The 25,041-nt window shown below is 42.6% G+C and overlaps 1 protein-coding gene across 2 annotated transcripts in view; it reads right to left on the bottom strand.

Annotated features, from left to right (window-relative positions):
• Window positions 1–22,068, bottom strand: part of ASB18 (ankyrin repeat and SOCS box containing 18) — a gene marked incomplete at its 5' end in the record, with an annotated part of 51,163 nt that extends 29,095 nt beyond the window's left edge. The window contains one exon of one of the 2 annotated variants that reach the window (XM_082262398.1): window positions 21,751–22,068. In XM_082262398.1, coding sequence (XP_082118524.1) covers window positions 21,751–21,982 — 232 coding nt within the window. Of the gene's footprint in view, window positions 1–3,274; window positions 3,501–21,750 lie in introns of those variants that run through there. The other variant, XM_082262399.1, reaches the window with a different exon arrangement.
• Window positions 22,069–25,041: the final 2,973 nt, after the last annotated feature.

The following is a 25,041-nucleotide window of genomic DNA, read 5'->3' as shown; positions in this document are numbered from 1 at the left end:
CTGTTAAAGATTCAAATCCAGGGAAAGTGGGTGGTTGGTGACTGCATCCTTGACATCAAGTCTGCTTGAGAAGCAGGAAATTCTTAGCTGGCAAAATAGTGTCAGGTTCAGAAGGTGGAACTAGTTCAGGGAATATGTGTGAAAATGTGCCAGGTTTGCAATTCTTGGATCCCAGGTGGAAAGTTATGTGGAACACCAAACGGGAAAAGAAAGTGCCCATCTGGCCTGTCGAAGTCTTAGTCATCTGGCAATTCTTAAATACTGCAAATTCTGTAAAAATAAGGATAGGGTGTGCGGCTCCCTCCAGCAGGTAGCGCCATTCCTCAAGGGCAGCATTAATGGCCAACAGTTCTCGATCCCCCACGTCAAAGTTTCTTTCCGAGGAACTTCATTTTCTGGAGAAAATGGCAACAGGGTGGAGTAAAGATTTGGCCCCTTATCGTTGGGATATTTTAGCCCCCACCGCATTTTCAGAAGCGTCCACTTCAAGTACATAGGCCAAAGCAGGATCTGGATGCTGCAGAGTTGGAGCAGAAGTAAAAAGGATCTTTAATTATTCAAATGCCGCTTGAGCCTCCAGAGTCCACTTGAATGGGATATGCTGCTTGGACATCTGCGTGACTGGTGCTATGATGCCGGAAACGTTCTTCATAAATCTTCTATAGAAATTAGCAAACCCCACAAAGCGCTGTACCGCTTTCTTGTCCTCCGGAGCAGGCCATTCCAATACAGCAGTTACCTTTTGCTGGTCCACAGCAAAGCAATCTGCAGAAATGATAAGTCCCAAGAATTTAATGGTCCGCCTTTCAAATTCACACTTCTGATGGTGTTTACAAAGTCTGTCCGGTACCTTTATTACATGGCCTCTGTGCAATTCTAATGAACTTGAAAAGACAAGGATGTCATCCAAGTACTCAATGATAAACAAATCAAGATAGTCCCAAAATATTTTATTGACCAGGTGCTGAAAAGTGGCTGGAGCATTACAGAGGCCGAACAGCATGACTAGAACGGAACGCTGTCTTTCATTTGTCTCCTTCACGAATTGACTAGATTGTACACACCACTCAAATCGAGATTGGAGAAAACATGCGCCCCTTATGACCATCCTTCAGAGCATCAAATAAACCAAAACAAAATTGACAATGGAAGGCTGATTCGTTCCGCTGAGTATCGGCACGCCATAAACGGAAGTCAGTCACATAATCTTCCACAGACCTTTGACCTTGCTGTAACTTGCTAAGCATTGATTCTGCAGTCTGATGACAGAATGGGTCAGCGTATAGCTGGAACATTGCAGACAAGAAAGAGTCCAAAGTTGTCAGGGCAGGATCGTGTTGCTCTCAGAGGTGGTAAGCCCAGGACTGGGGCTCATCATGAAGGAGTGAGATGATGAACCCCACCCTAGTATCTTCTGAAGAGAAGGTTCGGGGCAGAAGAGAAAAGTACAGTTCCCAAGAGTTACGGAAAGTCCTAAATTCCCTGCAATCTCCAGAGAAGCGTTCAGGGATGGGCACCCTGGGTTCTGGTTGGAGAATGGCCCCGCAGGATGTGGTGAACTCTGTCTGAGTAACTTCATCTGTGACAGCAGGAGGACCCGAATCTGTACAGGCTAGTAATGAATCTTCCATGCGACCAAGTTTTCTTTACGGACTTTACACGGTGTGGGATAGTGCAGAGAGCGATCGGCAAGCATCCTAGTGGAGAAGCCTCTCTTTCAGACTTCATAACTGGCTGACTGATACAGTCACGTTCCTGATAGGAGACTGAATTGATTAGGTTGGCCCCTCTTATATCTTCCACCCTGGCCCCACTGAGGATGAGACAGAGGGTGCAGAGGGACATGAGTGCATGTGGGTATTGAATGCGGCTCCAAGGAGGCTGTGGAACCAGAGGAGCAGGAACAGCAGTAGTGTGCAGAAGACTGGTCCAGACTAAAGGGGCACTCCGCTTATGCTAATCGTTCAGGATAGGCAGCTTGTCAGGACTCTGGAGGCTGGAACATAAAGCGATGTACATAGCTGGTGCAGCAGACAGCCAGGCAAGCACTTGAGTAGAACCAGGAGGCAAGGTCAGAGGCAGAAACAGGGTCTTAGGAACAGCCAGGTTCGTCAACAGGCAGGCAGCGAGGTACCGAGTCATTAGCAGAGCCAGAGTTGGGAACGGAGCCAGGTCAAGGATAAGCGACAAGACAGAAGCAGAGTCCAGTATCAGGTCAAGAACACGCCAGGTCAGTAACATTCACTCTTCATTGGGGTGGGGTGGGGTGGGGTGGGGTGGGGTGGGGAAATTAAGTCCCCTTAATGGTTTCAGTGAAAGAAATAGTGCCACAATCAATATCAATCAGAATCAATAAGTAGCTGCCTACTTAGTCTGTAAACAATACTGTACATGCATTGAAGTAATCAAGATTAGTTTTTTTATCTCTGTACATTTAGTTGAGAGAGAGAGAATATACAACAGTAACCCTCCGGTGACCAGAGGTCGTCATTGCCTACATGCCTTGGCTAATTTTCTGTCAGCACGTGTCACTAAAAATGTGCCTTTATTTACATTTTAACGTCTAAAATGGTGACATAGTATGGCCCAATTTAAAGCCCCTCTCCAGGATTACGTTTGAATCAGCTCTAGTATAAAAGCGTTCCAGCATGTCTTAACCAAGTAAGTCAGAACCAGCAAAAAATTCCACCTATAAACTTCTCTCCGATCTGTTCAAGGTGTACAGTCACTCAGTATAGTGTAGTGTATAGTGTACAATATAGTGTAGAGGGGGTAAATACAGATTTCAGTTAGGCTTGTCAAAGTGGATTTAAACCCATTGATTTACCGGTTTAAAAAGATATGTACATTCTTGGCATTACAGGAGTGCTAACTGTCACATTTTCTTGTACTCTCAACCAAACTATCAAACCATCAAAAGGCTAATGTCATAATTGACCACATGTGCAGCACCATGGCGGTTGCAGATCAAATGCTGGGTACACACTATCAGTTTTTTTTTTGTTCAACCCAGCAGGCTGAATGAAAAGAAAACTGAGGAGTTTGAGAGGAGCTCACTGTACTAACTATCTGATGTTAGTCCAGCAATCTCCCCACTAAGCTATTGTGTTCTCACAGGGGGACTGATATTCGGCTCATGTGTATGGGGCTTAAGATGACAGCTTCCTTAACTGACAAAGAACAGGGGGGTTTAGCTCTACTTTAGCTGCAGTTGGTCATATAAATCCAAAAACTGCTTGAGATGAGACTAACCTTTAGACATACAGCACCATACCTGTGAGGCCAAACCTTGCAGGTGTCTGCGATTGGTACCCCATCTCCTCTCCTCTGATGCTCAGAACACAGTTTGCATGCCTGTCTCCCAGCAGCTGGACAAGGCTGAGGTTTCCTGTCTCCAGGGCAGCAAGGAAAATGTTCTCCGGGCCCAGATGCTGCTGGTAGCCCATCTCAGTTATGACCTGCAGCTTGTGCAGGACCCTGCTCCGTACACTCTCCTCCATCCTCAGAATTGTTCTCTAAACATACAGCCCACCTGTTTAGTATTTATAGGACTTTAGATGTGTATGAGACGTGGGAGTGATAACTGTGACAAAGTAGCCTGGGTCACATGCAGACTATACAAAGCTGCTTGTGATTATACTATCGGCAATATGCCCAGAGTCACATTCTTTCTGAGCAACAATATAAATATATGTACTACTATGCTGCATACAAGCACAGTGTAGCGTGGAAAGACACATAACAACAACATGATGTAGTCCAGGAATCATGGGGTCAGGTGCTGCTTGGCATCCATCTATAAACAGTTGAGTTTTCAGACTCAGACATCAAACATTATTTGACAACTGTTAACACTAATCATTAGACACCAAGCCATCATGACCAAGTCAATGTACACAGCTTTTTGTAATTGAGTATTATTTTACCTCAAGTTCACCTGCTCCCAGACATTACATTTTAATGGAAATTAGAGCTGACCCCCCCCCCCCCCCCTTAGGCTTCATGTACACGAGCAGCTTCTGGCAAAAAAACGCTTTTGGCGTTTTTTTTTTGCCAAAGCTCCTAAACACAACTCCATAAAAGCCTATGTGTCCATGTTGATTTATTAACCTCCCTGGCGGTATGATTCTGTCAGGAATTCTGTACAAAAAGCGGTACAATTTTTTTCATGGAAATTTGGCGTTATGTATTATAGGCCTACAATTCTTAGTAATTACTGACTTAAACCTGACCAAAACAAGACTCTAGTAGACATCCCAGATGTGATAAATTTGAAACACAAACGCATGAATTATAATCAAATCAATAATATAATTGTATTATATAATATATAATATAATATATATAGATATATAGATATATATATATATATATATATATATATATATATATATATATATATTATACTATATAATAAAATTATATTATTGATTAGATTATAATTCATGCGTTATATTATGTATACATACATATACATATATATATATATATATATATATATATATATATATATATATAATATAAATGTTATGTGTGTGTTTGTGTTTTGTGCAACGTTCAACGTTTGAATTTCCCTCCCTAGCCCTCCCTAGTTCCGCTCCCATGCAGCATTGCTGCTGCAGGGAACGGAACTAGGAAGTCATCACACCGACGGAGGACGGACGAGCGGCGGGGATCTCAGATGGCTGGCAATCACAGCAATGGGAGATCATCGCTGGATCGCCAGGAGAAGGTAAGAGACCGCTGCGCGCTCTGCACATCCACCCCGAGCGTGACTCGGGGATACCGATAATAGCATGGAAAATCCACCCCGAGTCACGCTCGGGGTTACCGCTAGGAGGGTTAAAACTGGAGACTGCACAATCTGGTGTAACGCTGCGTAGAAACCAACCAGCTTCAAGGTTTTATTGTCAAAACTTATTTGAACAAGCTGAAGTTAGAAGCTGATTTGCTACTATTTACAGCTGCACCAGATTTTGCACCCTCCAGCTTTAGTAAATCAATCCCATAGGCTTTAAGCAGAGTTTAGGAGCTTCTTCTTTTAGGTGAGGTTAAACCTCCCACTCATGAACGTGTAAAAATCACATTCAGGATAGGAACAATTTGACCACAGGTTGCGGGAAAATGCAAAATCACGGTAAAAACGTTTTGCGTTTTCCCATGGCAAGGAGCTGCCAGTGTACATGAAGCCTTACATTTATCTGCAACTATGAATAAAATCAATATTGAAACTTACATACTTTTATTCTTTTTTACTTGCCACATCTTAATGCATCTTTCCATCATCGCCAGGAATCCTGTACCTTTTTTAATAAAGATGTCATTAGAAGCCGGCATCTTCTTCCTTATCCTTTGCCAGCCCACTAACAACATCCACACCAGATTAAGCTCATGCACTTTAAAAGATGTGATGCAGCTTATTAGTGAAGCACCCCCCTGAGGCATGGTGGGACCCTATAGAGACAGAATGGGCTGACATTTCACCTCAGGGGTAAGTTTCTTAGACACGGTGGGGCAGGTGTACAGATGGGTGCCAGTCACTTTTAGACAAAAACAGAAGGGAGTTTATAGCTCACACCAAAAACTCCAGGAAGAGGGGGATTGGGGACAGGACACCCATTGAACTAGTAGATGTGTAGACTCCACAAAATCGTATAAGGAGCACACAGTCCTCACAGATTAAGAATCTTTATGCAATCTGTGATAGCAGCTCATGACTGCAAAGCACCCATAGGATCATCCACCAGCACATATTCCAGTGAGGTCCAAGCTACACTTCCGATCTTCTTCCTTCTCCTCATGACATCTGGAGGTCCCCCATGCCTCTTCAGGCTAAGCATCAACTCCAGGCTCCAAGCATACAGTATATATATATTCAATCACACAGATGCTCCACGTACACCCACCCCAGGCCAGGGCGAGTGGAAGAGAGTGATTGCAAAATGCAACAGTGGCCAGGAAACTTCTACTGGTTGGCTAAGAGTAGTATTAATATTCATATAGGTTTAGTGTAGCATCTCGTACTAATACCAGAGGTACCAGTGACAACTTCAGGCGGAGGGGAGAAACCAGAGCTACGCTGAGTTTAAGGTAACACCAAATGCACAAGTAGACTATAAATCAGCTAGGTTGTCTACAACCCAGCAGCACTAAATCTGACTAGCAACCCTATTTATGACAAGGGGTCTACACTATTAATATGTTGCCTTTGTGTTATCTATATTTGTGTCATCACTCCAGCTGATATTCACATTGCTCAAGCCATAACAATGTGTATAAAAAATGCCCTTTTTCCAAGGCCAAGGCCTCAATAGATTTTGTGAAATCTCGTGAGATCTCCCAGCACAGCGAAGCTCTAAAGTCAGGTTTAGGTCAGTATCTAACACATGATGATGTGTGTTTACTTTGAAGGGCTGGCAGCCAAGTTTCTGCTCTCAATAATAAAGGGGTTGTGATTTCATTACTTCTCTTGTGAATTTGAAAATTATTTTTTCCACAATGCATGCTGCTATAGAAGTGAATGAGGGCTTGTTTTTAGGGCTCATTCACACTGTCAAGTTGCAGTAATGTACACATTACCACAGTGCACATCAACATATGTTACATGAAACAGTGTGTTGTGGTGACATTTTTCTTCAGTGACTCCCCTGCACACTAAGAGAATGCACGTGTTGCAAATAATGGCCCATATCCAGTTTTTTGGATGTTTTAGCAGTGCATTCATCTGAATGGGCTGCCTTGACACACCTTAATGCATGTTTGCGCATGTTTAGAGTATTTAAATAATAGAATATGTTAATAATTAAGTATGCATGATAGTTTGGGCACAGGTTAATTGAGGTAATATGAGTTGAGAGGGCTCCATACCCTCTACACTCCCTCAGATTATATTGCCGATGTACTGCTGGAATCTGAAAATCCTGAAGGCCAAACATGTAATACCTATTCATTTTAACTACAGTTTCCCCAAATTAGGGACTTTTAGTTAAGGAGGTGGGGTGTATGAACACACAGGTTAGGTATACAGTATAGCCCCTCTCTCCATTGCATCTTTAATATGTTTTATGCTATGGAAAATACAACACAAGAAATTGGAACACCCCAAGTACAGATCCAGGACCAATGGCTGTGAGGTCTCAGAGTTGAAGTCTCTAAGACAGGGGTGTCAAACTCAATTTCATTTCGGCCACATCAGTATTACGGTTGCCTTCAGAGGGCCAGTTGTATCTGTAAGACTAGATGTCCAGAGCCCCCACACCCCCCCCTTACATCAGATGTCAAGAGACACCCCCCCACCCTTCTTTAAATTACAGTTCACCCCTCTTACCTTGTGCTTCTGCTGGGAAGAAGCCGGGAAAGGGGCTGGGTAGCAGAAAGTGCAGAGTCTGGAGGACCAGAGGAGGGCTGAAGTCAACTGCCAGAGTCTGCTGAATGTCAAGACCAGGGGATGCGGAGAAAAGGGGGTGCTGCAGTTGTACATAGAGGAGTAGGATCTGTAGAAATTTCTTTCCTCCTTTCTGTTGCCGACTCCTGAGATGGGGAGGAGGGTGGCAGAGACGAGTGCCTCCCTGGCTGCACAGAGAATTGCAGGATCTGGTGGAGGAGTTCTGTCATCCTCTCTGCTGCCAACTGCTGAGACAAGATGAGTAAAGACTAGGGGGGTGTGAGGGCCACATGAAATGGCCTGGCGTGCCGCATTCGGCCCGCAGCCCTTGTGTTTGACACCTGTGCTCTAGGATGTATGAGAGGTTAGTGTGTGACTTAGCTCATCTGTGACTCAGTCTTCATTTTTTTGGGCAGACCAGTATCACCCAGTCTCAGTCCATGCTCAAATACAACAGAAGACCTAGTCGGCTTTACCAGCAAGCCTACCTGTAGTCCAACTATTTGGCAACAGTAAACCTTCAGACCATTATAGTACACCTATCATGGGACAAATGGAAGGGGCAGAAGGGTGCCAATTCTGCCTTTTTTTGTGAATATGCTAGATGCTCGAGCTATGTATATTTGAACCCTTTTCTGCAGCACTGACCCCGAAGGAGCGTAGATCAAACGAAAATAGGAGAAGTCTAAATTTAATTTTGCTTTGTTTCAGGTTAGTGAACCAGAAAGTATCAAAATCAAAGTACCAGCATTACAGCAAGGCAGCTAGTATTTTTACAATAGGAGGTCAGCACAAAGTAAGATGTAAGTATTGAGTAATATATAAAATGATATACTATTGAGTAATAGATAACAAGATATAAGAAAAAGGTAAAGGCAAAGCACAAACCATGGTTCCTGCAGTTCCATCTCATCTCCTCTCCTCCAATCACCAAGGTGTGATTCACAATCTCCAGGCACTCCCTGAACAGAAGAATGATGCCCTGCAAATCTCCTTCACAAAAGCAGCGCAAAGCGTACTCATCATCCCAGGCGTAGCTCCCCCACATGTTACACTGAGTGTCTGCTGTGCTTTGCACCCTGATGGCTTCCAGTGAGTGCTGTCAGGGCAGAGTTCAAAGTGACATGATCCTGTTGCTTTACTTTGTGTCCTGGCCTAATCCCACCAGCTAGACATAATTTCAGTTCTAATCCACACAGGTTGTCATTTCTTTTTTTATGACTACAGAAAAAGTCATGAAGCATTAGGATGAAGATTAGTAAAACAGTGAATGGCCAGAAATAGTAATGGAATGCATGCCATAATACAGCTGTAAGTTAGCAAGCAATGACAATTCATTACATGACAATTCCTTATCATATACAGTACCTGCTTTATTCCTAATAAAGTCTAAATAAATGCTAAAATGGCTTGAATATAAATATATGAGTAAAAAGGATTTATAACTCTGTTTGTCCAGTTGTGTGATCTACACACCCCTACAACACTACACAACCAAGAAGGTGAAGTCTTATTCCCTGGTTCAGCTTTGCAGCCTCCAGTTTATCCATTCTGCACAGTGGACCACGAATCAACTTCACCACCCTCAGTAAACATGGAGGTGACTTAAAGTGATACTAAACACAGTTTAATTTACATTACCCATTCTTTTTCTGTATGTGGATGATGGCTCTGTAATAGTTTAATTAAAAAACATCTAAGTACCTTCCTATCTAATCGACATATAGCTGTCACATGACTCAGCTCTTCCCCAGCCTGTCTGCAGGGAAACATAAGCAGGAGGAGCTTCTAGTCCTTTGCTGCTGTTCATGAGTTCAAAATAAAGAAAAATACAGCCTTTGGAAAACAGAGAAAAAATAAATAATTAATAGCAATAAATTGTTTTAAATTGCCATACAAAAACAGGCGCAGCTAAAACAATTAAACAATATCATCAAAAAAATTTTTTTTTTCATATATATTTTCATGTATATTATATAGATTCATTACAAACAGAGTGATATATTTCAAGCATTTGCCTTTCTTTTAATGTTGATGATTATTGCTTACAGCTAGTGAAAACCCAAAATTCAGTATCTCAGAAAATTTGAATATTGTGAAAAAGTTCAATATTGTAGACTCATGGTGGTGTCACACTCTAATCCGCCAAATAACTCAAAACACCTGTAAAGGTTTCCTGAGCCTCTCAATCACAGGTGGCAAACACAAGGCTCGCGGGCCAAATCCAGCTCACCGAACCTTGTCATGTGGCCCGCAGTGGCGCCTGGCCGCCACCTCCGGCTCTCACCCACTCTTCCTGCCGTCACTTTTAAACACAGGAACTTCTGTGTTTACAGTGATAGCTATGGTCTCGGCGAGTCCCAGTAGCAGCAAGATCAGTATCCCGCGAAAGACGGTATTCCGGGTATTACTGCACATGTGCCAGTTTCAGACCATACAAACTGAGTGCGGAGATGCTGCAGCAGAACAGGCAACTTAGTAAAATTCACCCCTTACCTGCCAAGTGCTCGGCCGGGCATACAGGCACAGGCTGGGACAGAGGACAAACAGGTTGGGGGAACCACTTGAATGCCAAAATTTGAGTTCTTATTCCTGGGGATTTCACAGGGGTTGGTGGTCTGGTAGTGGGAGGGCAGTAGTTGGGTGGGTGGTGGTCTGTAAGTGGTGGGGGGTGGTCTGGTAGTGGGGGGTGATAGTTGGTGGGGTGGGGGGTCTGTCAATGGTGAGTTGCGGGGCAGTAGTTGGGGTTGGGGGTCTGGTAGTGAGGGGGGCAGTAGTTGGTGGGGCAGGGGTCTGTCCCTGCAGGCACTGACGGCATTGCTCACAGTGGGGCACAGAGGGGTAGGATGGGGCCAGATCCGACAGTAGGATCTCCCTGCAAGGCGACAGAAGTGAACTGTTACTGTGGTAAAAATAACCCAAATTAGTGTATGATAATTAGTCTCTAGGAAAGTTATACAGTCCAGATTCTTACCTTTTGTTAATCTGAAGAAATTACTGTTTGTTCCTCTGTTCCTCTGTGCTGAGTGGGTCTAATGGGAGTGTTTTTCTATTTATCAATCAGCTGTGAAGCTGCAGAGCACTAATGAGAAAATCTGCTGGGCCTGCATTCCTTTAGATGTGTTTCTATTGGGAGTATTTCACAAAAAAAATTTAATTTCTGTTGCAGGGGATGCCTGAACTCTGACTTGTATCCTAGGCAGACTTCTGGGAAAATTGGTGAGCCAATCACAGAAGCAGGAAACAATGTTTCTGGGGTGTGGTCAGTACACATCCTGTGTACAGAACACCTGCAGGTAGCCATATTGCATTGCATTTTCATAAAATTACAGCGGCTGCAGACTGAAAAGGAAAGGTAATTTTTAATAACATTCAATTACGATATGATTTGTGTTGCAGTTGTATACGCTATAATATATTTTTTTTTCCTTGTTTTTTGTTTCCCCACGAAAGTGGAATTACCCCTTTAAGTTCCACTCACGCTAACTTTCTCTGTAACCCAAATCACTTTAATATACCTTCCAAATGTAAGCTCAGCTTCGCTTTGATTTAAATATTTTCTTTACATTGCAGAGAATATTATCCAGGCTGAAACAAGCCAAGGGCTCTTCTCCTCCAAGGCACCAAGCAAACATTGGGGGATTAAAGGGGATTGATAAAACTACATTACAGTACAGTAAAACATCAGACAGTGGTTTGAAAAAGGTTAATCTGACGTGGATGGTATATTATAAAGGGGTTTAAGGATTACTAGAAGTTCAGTGATATTTGTAATCAGTAGCTGGAAAGAGTGACCTCATATCAGCCTTTAACCAGACGCCACTGTATAGCAGAGGCATTTTAATAACAGGTGTCTTATTGTTGATCCACAGATGAAGCCTATTATAGTTAAATATAATTGGTATAATATTATAAATACCTTTTATGTTTTATATTTAACTTTATGTATGAATAATAAGGGTCTATATAACATGCAGCATGATTGATACATTATGTTTTTTAAGCCATTGTAAAAACAAAGGAATAGCCACAGGACTCAGATAAATTGTTTGCATATTTACTAAAGTCTACCAGCTGTCAGACTGAGGTGCAGCCATACTGTCTATAAATATAGTTTTCTTTCATACCATGATTGCTGTCATATTTACAATGACCTCTATGAAGTTGGGCTTTTCAACCTATTTTCTAGATCTGGTAAGATTTCCAAAATAAAGTGAGAAACAACTGGATCAAACCTGGAGGATACGCCTGGATTGTGTGCCTGCATACTTGAGTTACATCCGCAAACAATCATTCGCATGTACAAAGTGATGCAAGGAGCTCCCTAGCTGATTGTACATTGATGTTTAATGCACATAGTGTGGTCCAGGTTTGTTGTGCACATTGAACATCCAAATAATGTTAATTTTTTGCACTCTGTCTCTAAAGTTCATTACAGAATGTGCACTCCAAAACAGAGCATCTGTCTTGCTAAGCAATGAAACACAAATTCATCATGCTCAAATGCATATATAGGAAACCTTGTACAGTATGCTGTCCTATGAAAAGATCAGACTGTGACAGCACTACCCACATAGAAGAGAAATATATTTCAAATCTAGTTGGAACAAAAAATGATGTCACATATATATATTTTTGTTCTAAATATATTGGAAATATATTTCTCTTCCATGTGGGTAGTGCTTAGTAATTGGCCCAGCACTCTTACAGGGGGGGGGGGGGGGCGCAGAGACAATCTCCAGTCTTTCTTGACCTTGTTATCCTAGAGAAACTATTAAAATTATTTATAGGTGTCGGTGAACCCCAGCAAAAGGAGGTCTAATGGGGTTGAGTAGGTAAATGCCCCTTACATTGGTGGTGAGTGGGACGAATGACTCACTTACAGTAATGGTCAAAATTCCACCCCGAGGCACCATCTTTTTACATTAGTGCATATGGAATTTTGCTTTCTTGTGAACGAAGTTGATTTCTTCTTCCTGAATGGGATATTTTCATCCTTTGAGCTTCCCGAAGGGGGTGCATTTTTTTTTTACAGGCATTCTGTATATTAAAGGTGGATTCCCTTGTAGACATGACTGTAAGTCAACTAATACATCCAGGGACATAGAGGTATACTTTTGGTAAGCTGTATTTATGGGCTCCCTTTGTTCGGATAGGGTTGTGGATTTATGTTGTATTCAAACTAATTTTATTACGACTCACTTCCTCACTTTTGGGATTAAGAGGTTGTGGGGAAGGTAACAGCGCTTTTGGACCACATTTTGGCTGTTTTTCCTGATTTACTGGATACAATGTGATTCATTTGTTGGTGTTGATACTATTGTTTATTTAGGAAGCTATTTCTTGGTATATGGGTTTTATTTTAAAGGTGTGACTTTCCATGTTCTTTCTCCCCTCATCTCTTGCTCAGTCTCCTGCGATCCAAGAGGCCATATGTAAGTTTATATTTATAAGATTTTATGATATTATTGAGACCACTTACATAGTAACATAGTTAGTGAGGTTAAAAAAAGACATCAGTCCATCCAGTTCAACCTATGATGTGTGTGTGTGTGTGTTTGCTGTCAACCGTACATTGTATACCCCTGTATGTTGTGGTCTTTATGGTGCCCATCTAATAGTTTTTTGAAACTATCGATGCTCCCTGCTGATACAACTGTTTGCGGAAGAGAATTCCACATCCTTACTGCTCTTACAGTGAAGAACCCCCTACGTATTTTAAGGTTAAACCGCCTTTCCTCTAGTTTTAGTGAGTGGCCACGTGTCTTATTGTTTTTTTTATTTATTTCCCTTTCTCTGAATAGTTTGTTTCTTATGCTAGGGTCGCCAGTACAGTATTTGTACATTGACATCATATCCCCCCTCAATCGTCTCTTCTCCAGAGAGAATAAGTTCAGTGCTTGTAGTCTTTCCTCATAGCTGATGTCCTCCATTCCCCTAATTATTTTTGTTGCCCTTCTCTGGACTCTCTCCAGTTCCAGCACATCCCTCCTGAGGACCGGTGCCCAGAACTGGACAGATTACTCCAGATGTGGCAGGACCAGAGTCTTATAGCGAGGGAGAATAATCTCTTTATTTCTGGAGTGAATCCCCTTTTTTTATACATCCCAGTATTCTGTTGGCTTTGCTTGCAGCAGGTTGGCATTGCATGCCACTGCCAAGCCTGTTGTCTACCAGTACCCCAGGTCCTCTTCCATCCTAGACTCACCCAGAGGTTTCCCCCCTAGTAAGTAGCTTGCTTTCTGGTTTCTGGCACCCAAGTGCATTACTTTACATTTTTCAACATTAAACCTCATCTGCCATGTAGTTGCCCACCCCATTATTTTGTCCAGGTCCGCTTGTAAGGTTTCCACATCCTGTATAGAAGATATTGGCATGCTTAGTTTAGTATCATCCGCAAATACTGAGATTGTACTAGCTATCCCCTCCTCTAGATCATTTATGAATACATTAAACAGGATTGGCCCCAGGACAGAAATCTGGGGGACCCCACTTCCCACACCCGCCCAATCCGAGTACTCCCCCATTAATCACCACCCTTTGCTCTCCCCTGGAGCCAGTTCTCTATTCAGGTACTCACCTTATGGTCCATACCTACCTTCCTTAGTTTGTACAGTAAGCGTTTGTGGGGAACGGTGTCAAAGGCCTTTGCAAAGTCCAGATACACCCACAGGCTTACCTTTATCTAGGTGGCAGCTCACTTCGTCATAGAAGGTTAATAGATTGGTTTGGCAAGAACGATTTTTCATGAATCCAAGCTGATTACTTCTAATAATACCATTTTCATTACTAAAGTCTTGTATGTGGTCCCTTAACATCCCCTCCAAAATCTTGCAGACTACTGATGTTAGGCTGACCGGCCTATAGTTACCCTGGATATACAGTATCTCTGCCCTTTTTTAAATATTGGTACCATGTTGGCTTTTTTCCAATCAGCTGGCACCATACGCGTCTGTAAACTATCCTTAAAGATCAAGAATAATGATCTGGCAATCACCTGGCTGAGCTCTTTAAGAACCCTCGGGTGCAAGCCATCCGGTCCCGGTGACTTATTTATGTTAAGTTTCTCTAGTTTAGTTCTAAGTCTATCTTCTGTTAGCCATGGCGGTACTTCCTGAGGTGTGTTATTTAGTTTGGCCTTACAAGCTGGGTTAGTGTAGCCCCCCAATTCTTTTGTGAAGACTGAAGAGAAGAAATTATTTAACACTACCGCCTTTTCCCTGTCCTCTGTGGCCAAATCTCCTGTGTCGTCTTTTATGGGGCCAATATGTTCTGGCCTCGCTTTCTTACTATTTATATACTTAAAGAATTTCTTGGGGTTATTTTTACTCTCTTCCACTATATGTCTCTCGTGTTCTATTTTAACCGCCTTGATTTCATCTTTACATTTCTTATTACACTCTTTGTAATGCTTGAATGCTGTCAATGACCCCTCTGCCTTGTATTTTTGAAGGCCTTTTCTTTAGCATTAATATGCATTTTTATGTTGAAGTTTAGCCACCCAGAGTTTAGTTTTGCTCTTTTAAATGTATTTCCCTTTGGAATGCACTGGCCAATCCCTTTGTTAAGTATGCTCTTGAAGCACTCCCATTTTTCCTCCGTGTTCTTTGTTCCCAGGGTTCTATCCCATTTGATATTTTCTAGCAGAGAGCACAGTTTTGGGAAATTGGCTCTTTTGAAATTCAGTGTTCTTATATTACCCTTATGTTTCCTATTACTATGATTAATACTGAAACGAATTGACCTATGGTCACTGTTTCCTAAGTTGCCCCGTATTTCTATATCCGTGAGCAGGTCTGTATTGTTGGTAATCAGTAGGTCAAGTACCGCATTGTTTCTTGTCGGTGCATTCACCATCTGACCCATGAAATTGTCCTACAAAACATTTAGGAACTGCCGAGCCTTGGCTGAATGCGCGGTTACTTCTGACCAGTCTATATCTGGATAATTAAAGTCCCCCATTATAATGACATTTCCCATCCTTGCTGCCAATCCTATCTGAAAAAGGAGGTCCGCCTCCCCCTCCTCCCTCTGGTTGGGGGGCCTATAGCATACGCCCAATATTATCTTCCCCACAGTGCCTTCCCTTTAAAGTTCTACCCATAGGGATTCTACCTCGTCCATAGCTCCATTATTAATATCATCCCTCATATTTACCTGTACACTGTTCTTAATATACAGACATACCCCTCCCCCTTTTTACCTTCTCTATCTCTGCAATTAAGGGAATACCCCTGAATGGTCGCCATCCAGTCATGAGAGCTGTCGAACCAAGTCTCTGTAATCCCCACAAAATCTAAGTCCTCCTCAAACATCAGTAGCTCAAGCTCTCCCATCTTGTTGGCCAGGCTTCTGGAATTGGTATACAAACCTCTTAATTTTGACCGGTTACATATACCCTCATTTGATGTTTTTAGGCTGCTCTTGTGATTTTTCCCCATACCCACCCTGGGTTTAGGAGCTCTGAACACCCTACCGCTAATGTCCCCATTTGTGCCCTCTGAATCTTGCTTTCCACTGGCTAATTCTACATCTGTACCCTCCCCCCCATCACCTAGTTTAAAAGCCCCTCTAACTTTATGGCCATCCTCTCACCCAGTACGGCTGCACCCTCCCCATTTAGGTGCAATCCGTCCCTACTAAAGAGCCGGTGGCCGACTGAGAAGTCAGCCCAGTTCTCCAGGAACCCGAAACCCTCGTTACTACACCAGCTCCTCAGCCACTTGTTAACTTCCCTAATCTCCCGCTGCCTATCTGGTGTGGCTCGAGGTACAGGTAGTATTTCTGAAAATACTACCTTGGAGGTCCTACTCCTCAACTTAGCTCCTAAGTCTCTGAAATCGTTTAGGACTCTCCATCTTCCTCTGCTTATGTCATTGGTACCCACGTGTACCATGACAGCTGGGTCTTCCCCAGCCCCACCCAGTAATCTGTCCACCCGATCCGTGATGTGCCGAACCCGAGCGCCCGGCAAACAACAGACAGACCACTGAGTAAGGTAAGTAAGCCATTGATATAATTGGTGATTTGTGGCATCTGAAGTGATGGCTGCTGAATGTTTTGCTCCCCACACCCCCATAAATCGGGGTGCTCGAATTTGGTACTGGGTGTACATAGCTCCCAACTGTCCCTGATTTTGAGTGACTGTCCCTGACTCTGTCCTTCTGTCGTCCTCATTTGTCCTTCATTTTGATCTGATCTATATAGTTGTGTATAAAATGCGCTTTTTATCTTTCAAAAAGTGTTTCCCGGTGCTAAAAATGTCATCCAATGTCTAAATTGCTGCATCTGTAAATATCAAAACCCAATATAAAGGAATAATAGTGGTAAAAAAGCACTTGTGGATTGAACCATTTTTTTGTATAATTATCCTTTCAGAGGGGTGTGGCAAGGGGTGTGTCCTATGTTACATACTTTTGCCAATAGGTATCCATCATTCCCATCTCAAAAAGTTGGGAGGTATGTGGTGTGTATGTAGAGTTTTTTCTCCCCTCTGACTTAAAGTGGGTGTAGAGCCACTTTGTGTACTTAATAGATTCCCCTCTGTTCCATGATGTTACGTGCCCCAGTGTATGTTGTATATAAAAAATATGTATCTGTATAACTTACTTTATAGCACAGCTCGGCGCTCATGTGACTGCCAACCGCTCTCCTCTCCTGATCTGAGAAGTACAGGGGAAAGGGGCTGAGAATCCCCCGCTGATGTCAGCCGGGAGGAGAGCAGAGGGTGGTCACATGAGCGCCTGAAAGGTATACAGATATATATTTTTCATGTAGAACATACACTGGGGCACATAACATCATTGATCAGAGGGGAATCTTTACAGTATAAAAAGTTATTACAGCAGCAGGAGAGGAGGGGGCGGGCACTGACACTAGCTGACAGGCAGGGAGGGGAGGGAGAGGAGAGACAGCAGATGACGGACGTAGGTAAACTGACCACAATATCATGGCTCCACGGTTAGTTTACAAAGGGGAGGGCAGCACCTGGCAGGATCAGCGTGGTATTTAAGATGATAGAAGGGGACAAGTTGCACAGCACAGGCACTGTGCTGTTATTCATGCAGAACAGGATCAATTGTTTTTTCGTTTTTTTAGAGTTACAACCACTTTAAATATTCTCCTGGGTTTTGAGGACAGGTGGTTTCTGTTTTTTGGTGCAATTGTATTTATTTTCTCTATTCGAAGTATCTTCATAGTGGTTGATAATGCAAGATTTATTTATAGTATGTATCTTTTAGAGTGGACCATCATTCATACATATATCGTAGATGAAAGAGAAAGTTTGGCGTAGATCCTGAAGAAGCAAGCTGATTGTGAAACACAATGTTCTGGGACACCAACAATAAATTAACTATAGATCCCGTGAAATGATCTGTTCATGATTAGATTTACGATGGTCTTTCAAACACATATTGACTGATGACAACTTTATACTTGTGTGGACTTGTTACCTTTTACATTTTGCAATAAATTATTATTTCATTCTTTATGTGAATATTATCTTTTCTTGGTACACTTTAGTGACACAAAGGGTTTGCTCCCCAGCCCCCCTTTCCCCATTTTTGTATGTGGTGGAGTGAGGTAACACATGAAAAATTGGGAAGAATGTCCCTTTTTACAGTAATGGTCAGAATTCCACCATTACAGACAGCTAAAAAGACCATTGGTGCCATGGAGTTGGCTCAACCAAGTGGCATGGCCCTAGAATTATGCAAGCACCATTAATTGAAGGTAAGTCAGCCACCGCTCAAGGAACCCGTAGCAACCTCTGGAGGAACCATACAGTTCCATAAAAAACTGGTTGAGAATATCTGCTTAGCCCTGTGTAACATTTTTTTTTTTTCGTTCAGCCAGCAGGTTGAGCAATAAAACTGATGACATGATTCAACCATCCCCACATTTGATCTGGATGGGGGAATTCGCCTCGCTGTGTCATTGTATTCTGACAGTGGGGAGACTGCCCCACTGTCAGAATACACAGATCAGCACTATAGCCTATTGCCTGCAGCACTGATCAAGCACAAATATACCACCAGGGCGGTTGAATAGAAGTTGGTCAGTAGATCGATTTCTGTTCACTCACATGGTTTGAAATAAATCTGGTCCCTGCTAAACCGTCTGAATTTTGCACCATGCATGGCCAGTTTAAAGCTGCCCATAGATGGTTCGAATCTTGGCCGGTTCAGCAGGGACCGACCGAGATTCGAACCATGTATAGGCAGGCTGATTGTACCCAAATTGATCAATCAATCAACTTGGGTACAACCAGCCTGCTGGATTTGCATGCAATTATTGTCAGCGGCTACAGCCGCTAGCAACAATCACTGTGTGTTCTCCTGGCTAGTGTACCCCCCCCAACACACACACCCCTGCCCGGAAGAACACAATAGCTCCATGGGAGGGGTTCCCCTATCAACGCTGACGGTGCTGATAGGGAAATCAAGCAATTTTCTTTTCTGCAAACCATAGCCAATCAAAAATAATTAACACCCAAGCGTTTGATGCCTGTAAATGCGCCTAAACATGTTACAAAAGTGTCAGACATTTTTTCTGCCAAAATGCTGCTGCCAGGAGGAAAGGCTTCTAGGAGAGTTTGCAAAACGACCTGTGTGAATAAGGCCTAAAGATTTTCCTTTTTACTTAGGAACATGGAGGCTGCCAATTGTTGGCTGCATTTCCATTCTGCAAAAGCTAGTCACTTGGCTGTCATGCTTAGACTCTGACTTTAGCATTGCAGAAAAAATACCATATTGGGACTTTTAGAGGCAACAGGTTACAACTGTGTTAAAATTACATCTTGTCAAATTTTATTGTAACAAAAAATTTAAAAATACATTGAATAAAAAACATTTGCAGCTGTATGCATAGCAAACGCTATAAGATGATTTTACATGGTAATACAATTGCCCACTTATATGCTGGCCATTATGCTTAGCCACCACAAAGGAGCGCATCCATCACAACTTCCCCCATCGTTCTCTTCTTCTCTAAAGTACATTCTACTTTGAAAGGCGCATATAGGCGACTTCAGTGTGCTTTTGGCTTTGGTTAGGGATGTTGTCAGTGACCCCATATTGGACAGACGCATGATGGCACATTGATTTGAATAATATGACGGCTTTAGAACTTGTACGTATCTCTATCTTTATTAACATAGAGGACTCTATTCCCCATATTATCTACCCCTGAGGAAGTAAGGTTTTTTGAAACCCATTGGGTATTCCCTACCAAGGAGGTACCACTACAGCAAATTGTTTTCAGTAGGGATGTGAGGTATTTTTTATACTGTTCACTATAGGCATGCAGCCGCAAATGTTTTTTATTCAATGTACTTTTGTCAATTTTGTTATAATAAAGTTTGATAAGATGTCATTTTAACACAGTTGTATCCTGCTGCCTCTAAAAGTTTCAATATGGGTTTTTTTCCACAATTGTTAAAATAGGGATGTTGGCAACACTTTTTCTGCTCTTACTGGTTGAATCTACTTTAGACTCTGACTTTAACCAATTAAGCCCCGGAAGATTTTACCCCCTTCCTGACCAGGGCCTATTTTGCGATTCGGCACTGCGCGTGACTTTAACGGGCAATTGCGACGCTGTACTTAAACAAATTTGACGTCCTTTTTTTCCCACAAACAGAGCTTTCTTTTGGTGGTATTTGACCACCTGTGCGATTTTTTGATCATGCGCTATAAACAAAAAAAGAGCGTCAATTTTGCAAAAATAACAATATTTTTCACATTTTTTTATATGAAATTCCCCCCCAAAAAATTGTAAAAATCCAAATTTTTTAACATTTTCGGCCAATTTGTTTTATGCTACATATGTTTGGTAAAAAAAATTGCAAAAAGCATATTTTGATTGTTTTGCGTAAAAGTTATCGAGGTTTACTAACAAAGGGAAAGATTTTTGTCGTTTTTTTTTTTTAACGCGTAATGGCGGCAATCTGAGATTTTTTTTGCGGTACTGCGACATTGCGGCAGACAGATCGGACCCTTGACTGACATTTTTGACACCTTTGGGGTTACCAGTGACATTTCTACAGTAATCAGTGCTATACATATGCACTGTTACTGTAAAATTACACTGGCAGTGAAGGGGTTAACTTTTTTTGAGAGGGAGGGGTGGTGTGTGTCCCTAGGGGCGTGATTCTAACTGTGATTGGCTGTGGCTTAAGGTGTAGGAACAGTGATCAACGGTCCTACATAGTAGAACCGTATGATCACTATTCCTACACAGGGGAGAACGACAGGCGGCTTGTTTACATCAGCCGCCTGCCTTTCTCCCTCTGCACCGACGATCGCCGAGTGACCGGCGGATCCGCCGGTCACACGCGCGGTGGGGGGGGTTCCGTGACCACGCGGGAACGCGCCTCCGGGGGCGTGCGCTCGCTCCCTAGACCCTCACAGGCTAGCGACGTAGTACTACGTCGCTCTGCCTGTGAGGGGCTGACCGCCAAAGTAAATAGTCGTGCGGCGGTCGGCAAGTGGTTAATACTTTTAGCAGAGGCGTAACTAGAACCTTCAGGGCCCCGATGCAAGAAACCATGAAGGGCCCCCCAGACCCCTGGCCGGGGCCCTTCCCTTCAAGCCCGGGGCTCTTCCCACTAATCCTGGGGCTCTTTACTCTCATTGCATGGCCTTTTATTATGGTCCCGCATCAGGATCCTTTCACAAGTTCTGCAGTGGGCCCGCTTCCTGCAATCTTGGGGCCTCCCCACAGTGGTGAAATGCCAGGGCCCGGTCGCAAGTGTGACCTTTGAGATCCTAGAGGTTCACCCACTGTTTTGCTACCGGGCCCCCTGGAGCATGGGGCCCGGTAGCGATTGCAACCCCTGCAACCCCTGTAGTTACGCCCCTGACTTTTAGTCACTAACCCAGAACAAGTAAAAAGATATAGACTTCTGACTTTTCTCTGACTTTCAGTGTGCTCCTGGTCATAGTTTATCTTGTTTACATACATGTTTTGGGGAAGTCATTTTGAAAATATTGAAGCCAGAGCCGGTTATAATTAGGTCAGCAATGACATCCCACATAAAGATTTACTTTAAGCAACATGGTCGGGTGACCAGTAGAAAAGAGCTCTGGGGCTGTCCTAAAATTTATTAAACAAAAGTCTGACTTTTAAGTCAGAATTCTGAGATGAAAAGGCAGAATTCTGAGACTCAAAGTCAGAGTTCTAAGATTGAAAATTACAATTCTAAGATGAATACATTTTAGGATGGCCTAGGGCTTTTCCATAGACTGGAGTGTATTGGCTCACATGCACATGCCATCAATTGAAAGGTCACTTAAAAATATCTGGAGGATTTATCAGTTATAAATAAAACAATTAAAATCAGTCATGTAGGCATTTCTAATTACCCAGTAACACTTGTGGAGGGAGCACTGCGGTTGGTTGTTTCATCCAATCATCATTGTCGAGCTCGATAATGGCATCAACGTGTTTGACTTGATTTTTAAGCAGTTCTGTAATTCCTTCCTTATCCCCTGAGGCCAGTAATGACTTCAGATGACCCACAAGATGAGATCCTGCTGGATGGTCGGGCCTGAAGATCTGGGACTGGGCTCTATAGGAACAGGACCTAGCAGACATTATTTGGCAGTGTGTTTATGTTGTGGGATAATTATGTCCCATTAGTTGTTCTGTATCTGTTTTCTTGAGTGTGTTTCTGAATTAGGTCCCAGGATTGTATCCAGCGCAGAGATTACAGTGTGTGTTCCTGGAATATTTGGTATTGCTGACTCCAACAGTCACAGCTATAGATAGAACAAATCACATGATCAAGCGTTGCTGAGCAGTCTGGAGCAAAAGAATCAAGGGGTATGTGATAGTTAATTTCTCTTCTCTTATTATGAACAAGGATTCGATCTATAACATAAGACACGCAAAGTGGAAAAGTGACAAATCTGTCTGAGATTACCTAGAAGACTTTTAGGTTACAATAAAACATTGTTAAAACAAGGCAAATTACAAGGCCAGCTACATGACAAATGTACTTCTATGCATAGAAGCCAATGGTGTTTATCAATAAAAACAATCCATAGATCAGATTAAAAAGAGATACAACTTTTCAGCCAAGGGACACTTGGGAGCTATGATGTCCCGCAAATCAATACAATCTCAAGGCTTCTAATTTGTCCCGAGGATATGGTAACTGCTCAACCTTCAAAATGACATTAAAAGGAGGCCTGTCATGAGATTACTATGGGGGATGCCTTTGCTTTTATAAAAATTTTACTTACACGGCTGACTACCTTACAGGGCTGGTAGGTTAAAGCAGGATCATTTAAAGTGTTACTAAACCCACAACAATAAAGTCAGTGTGTATATGCAGTAAAGCATGCTTATTTTACTCACTGTGGAACCTAAAGGGTTAATATTTTGCATTGTAAAAAAAAAAAGGATGTGTGATTCTGTCTCTCTGACCCCCCTCTTATTTAACTCACTCCAAGCCATCTTGTGATAGAACAGAGCATCGGGAGTCATGCTGCACATGCTCAGTTTGGTGTGTATTGCTAGAGAGTTTTTCTTTTTTTCTTGGGAGAGTGCATGTGATCAGCACTGGGCCAATCAGCACTGCCCAGACAGAGGGTTAGGGGAGAATGAAAACTCCTCCTACATGCTTTACTAGGAACTGATAGAGGTCACAAGGCTTCTATATACCGCTGATGAGAAAAGGTATTTAGCAGTTTATATTTACTAAAATAATAGCGTTCCATGTTCTGTGTACTGTCGGAGACCAGATATAGTAAATGCAGGTTCCTGGGTTTAGTAACCCTTTCAATGTAAAGCTGCATATACCTGTCTCTTTTCCAATCTAACACCAGGACATTGGAATCATATACATAAAGCCATGTGTAAGCTCAAAGTCACTGGCTGGAATTTACATAGGGCTGCAAACTCTCCCTGGTCCCATATGACCAAGACTCACAAGATCAATGCTGTGTTATGGAGTACATTTTGAGTATTTTGGATATCCTGGGTACCCCTGCTCCCTGAACTATGTGCCACTCTTTATGAGAGTCCTGAAGATATAGTATGTGTTGTTAAACAGGGAGTGCTAAAAGAGAAGTTCAGGAATAAAAAAAAAAAAACAATTATACTCACCTAGGTGGATGCAGCATCAGTGCAATGCTGCATCTGTCCCCCGACACCTCTAAGATCCCTTAGTTCTCAGTCTTCATTGAGCGGACTCATTGGCTCTTCGCTTCTCCAGCACTTTCTGCAGTGCCGTGCTGTGAATCAGGCAGAAGCGGACGGTTTAGCCTCCCAGTGGCTTGCTGCCTGAGCTGAGCCACTGCCAGTCAGGCATCTGGGTGGATCCCAACATTAACGTTGGGATCAATCCAGTGCATGGACCAGCTGAGTGATGTCAGCCGACAGCAGACTTCAGCACACTCCTGTGACCCACAGGGCCAAAAGGGCTTTAAGGTTGGCTTCACACCTGTAAAGTGTGATAATGCACTCATCACACGTTAACATGTCTTGTGTTAATTCAGCATATTCATCTTCAGGGAACCACACTAGACCCTTTTTTGCAAATGCTTGTTATGGCAACGTGCAGTAGTTAACAGTTTAATAGTAGCAGGCTGCAATGCAAGTGCAAACAGTTCTTTTGCTTCATGAACTACAGGCATGGACCCAAACTGGGCGCAGACATGTTTGTGATGGGTGACCACAAGACTGTATGAAATTTAGCCTAGTTTGTCCAAGCAGGAATTCAATAGCACACTTCATCCATGTCTGAAATTATATGCTGTTGTGATCCAAGGTGTAGCCTATAAATAAAACAGTTCATGTATTACAAAGAGTGTTTGTTTCGATGGCATGAAAACATAATACATATTGTTTCCCATGACACCACAACCACTCTCATAACCTGTGAAACCATGAAACTGTTAACAGTGACAGCGCAGACATATGTGGCAGAATAAACTACACAGGATAAAATACTCCCCCACTAGTTAAAAATGTCAGAAAGAAACTATAATGAAGAATTCATTTCTTTGAGCATTACTAAAGCCTATAGAATTGGCAGAGTGTCTGCAATGTGTTATGCAGCCATTGTTTTTAGCTGCCTTTCCTGATATTTTGGCAATAATTCTTTTCTTGAACTCTAATAGAGTAATGATTTTCTTGGGGAGTAAGAGTTTGAGTGCATTAGGGTATGATGCAAAATGTGTGCATGGATTCATACCAGGCATTGTGGTAATGTTGGCCTACAGACCTGTCACTTGTCACACCTGGACAAAGCACAGGTTTGGTTTACATACATAGAGTTACTTATTGAAAAAAAGCATGTGGATAAGTTCTAACTTTTCTCCAACACACATACTTGTTTCAGGTTAGTGGATGAGAAGTACTGACATTAGACATAGCCAGGTAACTAGCACTTTCAGAAGGTGTACAAATTAATTCCAAGGGGTACCTAGAAAGGAATGCCAGACAGAATGTTGAGAGACCATGAAGATTTTTAGGATCGTAAGAAACCGAAAGGACAATCCAACTAATTTCAGGGGAGATTCCCCTTCATTAGGGTTTGTAAGTACTGGTGGGATTTATAAAGTTACTGAAAGTCCACTTTCAGGGCATTCAACACCAAGGTTTTGGCTACACGAAGACTTCATTGCTGGTTGAAAGGATTTTCCAAC

This window comes from Pelophylax lessonae, assembly GCF_965119305.1.
Source record: "Pelophylax lessonae genome assembly, chromosome: 6".
Lineage (NCBI taxonomy): Eukaryota > Metazoa > Chordata > Amphibia > Anura > Ranidae > Pelophylax > Pelophylax lessonae.
This window is presented reverse-complemented; position numbering and strand designations above follow the sequence as displayed.